General features: G+C 57.2%; 1 protein-coding gene across 1 annotated transcript in view; it reads right to left on the bottom strand.

The window, feature by feature from the left end:
• AFAP1 (actin filament associated protein 1) overlaps nt 1-3,649 on the bottom strand; it is a 100,833-nt gene that overhangs the window by 29,763 nt on the left and 67,421 nt on the right. The window contains exon 9 of the mRNA XM_023525662.1: nt 1,506-1,655. Within this exon, the coding sequence (XP_023381430.1) occupies nt 1,506-1,655 (150 nt within the window). The remainder of the gene's footprint in view (nt 1-1,505; nt 1,656-3,649) is intronic.

The raw sequence follows: 3,649 nt of genomic DNA, 5'->3' as shown, positions 1-3,649 counted from the left end.
CCTCCCCGTCCGCCCTCTGCCCCGCACTCTGTCCCGCCGCTCGGATGCCAGCAGGTGGTCGCTCCCTCCTTCCGTGCACGCGGGGATGGAGGGCAATGGAAAAACACATGTCGACCCGCTTCTGTGACCCGACTGCCATTCGACGAGGACAGCTCGGGGACCTCTGAGTGCACGAGTCTCCCGGCCCTTGGTCCTCTGATGTCATTGCTTTGCCTCCTAACTCAACGTGCAGGCAGCCGCTTCTATGGGAGCCTGTTGTGCAACTTCTCAGAATCACAACGTGAAAGCCAGAGGGAGCGGAGCACCGACCTTGTCCCCCCGCAGGACCCTGTCCCCCGCAGGATGCTCTGAGCCTGGCTCTCCAGCCCCTCCTGCCCGTGCCCTGGCACCTGCCCCTCCCCCGCCCCAGCGCCCATTCGCCGTACTGTCCTTTCGGCAGGAGCTCACACGCCGGGACCTGGTGTCCACTGAACAAACTCCTCGTGTGGCCCGGCTTAGGCAGCAGCTAAACGGCACATTTCTGGGTGTCAGTACCCTGAGCGGAACGGAAGGTCAACAGGAGAGAGGATGAGACAGCGGGAAACAGACAGACTCCACGAGTAAAAGGAGCTGCGCACACGCGCTGACGGAGAGCGGAGCGCGCGGCGGGGACGGAGGGAGAGCGGAGCGCGCGGCGGGGACGCACAAGGAACTACAGCTTGGTCTTGACGTCTTCGAGAAGGGCAGACGCCCATCATTCAGCTTCTCACCTTTTTCTCCTTAAAAGAGTTGCCTGGTTCTTCCAAACTTGGTTGCTTAGGAAACATTACTTTGTAAAACCGCACTTGTGCACAGACGGTGTCCCTGACTGTCCCTCCACCTCACTTGGGTGCCTGTCAGACGCCCTGGCTGCCTGCAGAGGAGTCAGTTACCTGTCCACCTCTGCGATCACCTGCGTCAGGCCCACCCTCTGCGACCAGCCTGGAAGCCCCGGGAAGGCAGGGGCTGTCCTGGCCACCACCGCCCGCCACGCACTAGCTCGGTCCTGACAAACAGCAGCTGCCCGGAAAATCCTCACAGGAGGAGGATGGACCAGGGAGACGGTCCACAGGTGGCCTGGGTTTGAAACTGAAGTCTGGAAGTGGAACGTTACAGGAAAGCTCGGTTGTATTACTTCGGCCCGAGGGAAAGGACTGATCTCAATCCTAAGTGCCTGGCCTCGTGGGCCGACAGCCCGCGCACACCTGCCAGTCTAAAAACGCCAAAGAGGAATTTGAGAGCTTCACGGATCAAAGAGAGGTTTTGGTTTTCATCTTGAGAACCTAAGAGATCATCTCAAACCCCCGCAAAGTCTTTTATAAATGAGCAGTAAAAACGCAAAACACTCCCCCCAGTTCAGATGATCACAGGCCTCATCGAGAGCCCGAACGAAGCCCCAGCGAATGAGGCTGGGCCGGCCGGGGTGCAGGCGGCCCCGGGGGACAGCGGCCTCGCGCACCGCCCCTCCAGGTGGGCCTTCGCCTTACCGCAGGTGGGGACGTCCTCCTCGGCTGAGGAGGTCTGCTCATCTGTCGACGGCTTTTTCTTTCCCAGACCGATGATCTTGGTGATTTTCTTCCCGGTGACTTTAGACACGGTTCCCTTGCTCTCTGATTTGGAACTTTTTTTCCTCTTAACTGTCAAGAATAATGACAACGATAAAAAAGCATGTTTTAATTGTAGACTTTAACTGGAAACACATCAAAATAAAGCATTAAGTTGCGGCCAATTTTCCGTCCCTCCATTTTTCCTTATTGAGCACCTGCTACACGGCAGCTACCGGCACACGGGTTAACATCGTGGGAATATTTACTCGCCGCGTCTACTGACGGCTGTCACGCAGGGTTAACTCTTAACCACGTGCAGTGCCAGTCAGGACGATCGAGGCTTCCACATGGACGGGCATTTGGACCTCGCCTCCCTCTCCTGACGTCAGTGGCTGTGTCGGGGGATGGCTTACCGATCCCCCCAAAGCACACTGCACTGGTTTATTAAATGCTGGGGTCGTCGCCTTACGAGGAGACAGGAGTCTTAGTCATCCCCTATGGCTCTGACCGCGTGGGGTCTGGACTGTGTCCACGTTCAGTCAGGAGGCTGTATGCCAGAGCTGCGTGCGTCCAGCACTTTCTCTGAGTGGCCAGCGCTCTGTCTGAGCCACGACAGCTAGGACAGAGGGATCTGTGCGGAAACTTCTCAGCTACAAACTGGTCAAGAGGGCGGGCGAGGACGAAAGCTGAGAGAGAAGCCAGAACGCACTGCGACGATTCACTTCCTTCAGGAGCTGTTTACTGTCGACGACACGCGAAGCACCGTGCCAGGCAAAAAAAAAGTTTGAACCAAGGTCACCTTTACGAAGTACAGAAGGCTGCTCTTATAAACAAACGAATAAAGAGATAACAGAACGTCCGATACAGGTGAACTCACTCACACGCGCGTCCACACGTTCGCTCCGCAGGACCTCACTTTACGCGGGGACCCGGGAGACGAAACGGGAAACAAGGCGAGTCCGACCGAGGCAACGCCCGCCGCGCCCCGACATCTGGCAGGACCCTAAGACGGCTCCACGTCAGGGCGAATCTCAGAGACAGCCTTCTGGGCTCTGATGACACACCCTGTGCCCAGCGGGCGACAGACCGTACTTCCGATGGGGAGGACTAAAAATACCCTCAGAATCGACGGAGTTACAGTCACCAGGCAAAAGCGGAGACCGTGGCCTTCTGGAGTGAACCCTGTAATATCACAGTCGCCCACATTACTTGGGTTCCGAGACTCTTAGCGGCCCGAGCGGCTATGTGCTTTATGGTGACCGCATTTCAGAGCGGGGACAACTGGTCCACGCTAAGGGCGGGGTGCAGGTTGGCGGGCTGGGCAGCTGCTCGCCCAGGAAGCCGCGGTGGCAGCTTCGAGCACAGTGGCTGTCGGGCTGTGCACGGCCAAGCCCTTCCCCGCCACCCATGGGTCCCACCCCTCGTCAGCCCACATGCTGTGCAGGAAATCACGTGCTGACACATCGGACACAGGACTTGTATTCGGAACACAGAAAAAAACTCTCAGATGTCAAGGATAAGAGCAAACGATTCAATAAAAATAAGGGCAAAAGATTTGAGTAGGCATTTCACGAAAGAGGGTACCAGGGTGGCAAAGCAGCACGTTTTAAAATGGTGAACGTTGTTCGTCATTAGGAAAACGCACGTCAAAGCCACAATACACAGCGCTACGCGTCTATTCGAACGGCCAACGTGAAACAAACACCGCGACACAAAGCGAAGACGACAACCCGAGGCCGTCGCGGGTGCGTCTGACCGAGGAATCCCGCTCCCAGGCACCTAAGCAAGAGAGATGAAAACGTGTTCACGCAAAAACCGGACTCCTGCGGACGTCTACACAGCTAAAGGCACAACCCCTCGTAGGCGCAGACAGCACGGGCGTCCTTTGGTGGGTGGCGAATGAGCTGACTGTGTGTCCACACGCCAACGCCCTGCGGCCACGTAAAGGAGCAGATCGCTGAGCAGGCCGCTGCACGGACGCATCTCACATTCAGGACCTTAGTCAAAGCAGCCAGACCCAGGGGCTACTGACTGTCTGTTTCCCGTTACAGGACGCTTTGGTGATGGACAGAAAACAGACCAGC

This window comes from Pteropus vampyrus, unplaced genomic scaffold, assembly GCF_000151845.1.
Source record: "Pteropus vampyrus isolate Shadow unplaced genomic scaffold, Pvam_2.0 Scaffold589, whole genome shotgun sequence".
Classification (NCBI taxonomy): Eukaryota; Metazoa; Chordata; class Mammalia; order Chiroptera; family Pteropodidae; genus Pteropus; species Pteropus vampyrus.
The sequence above is the reverse complement of the archived record's forward strand: the minus strand, read 5'-3'. Positions and strand labels throughout refer to the sequence as shown.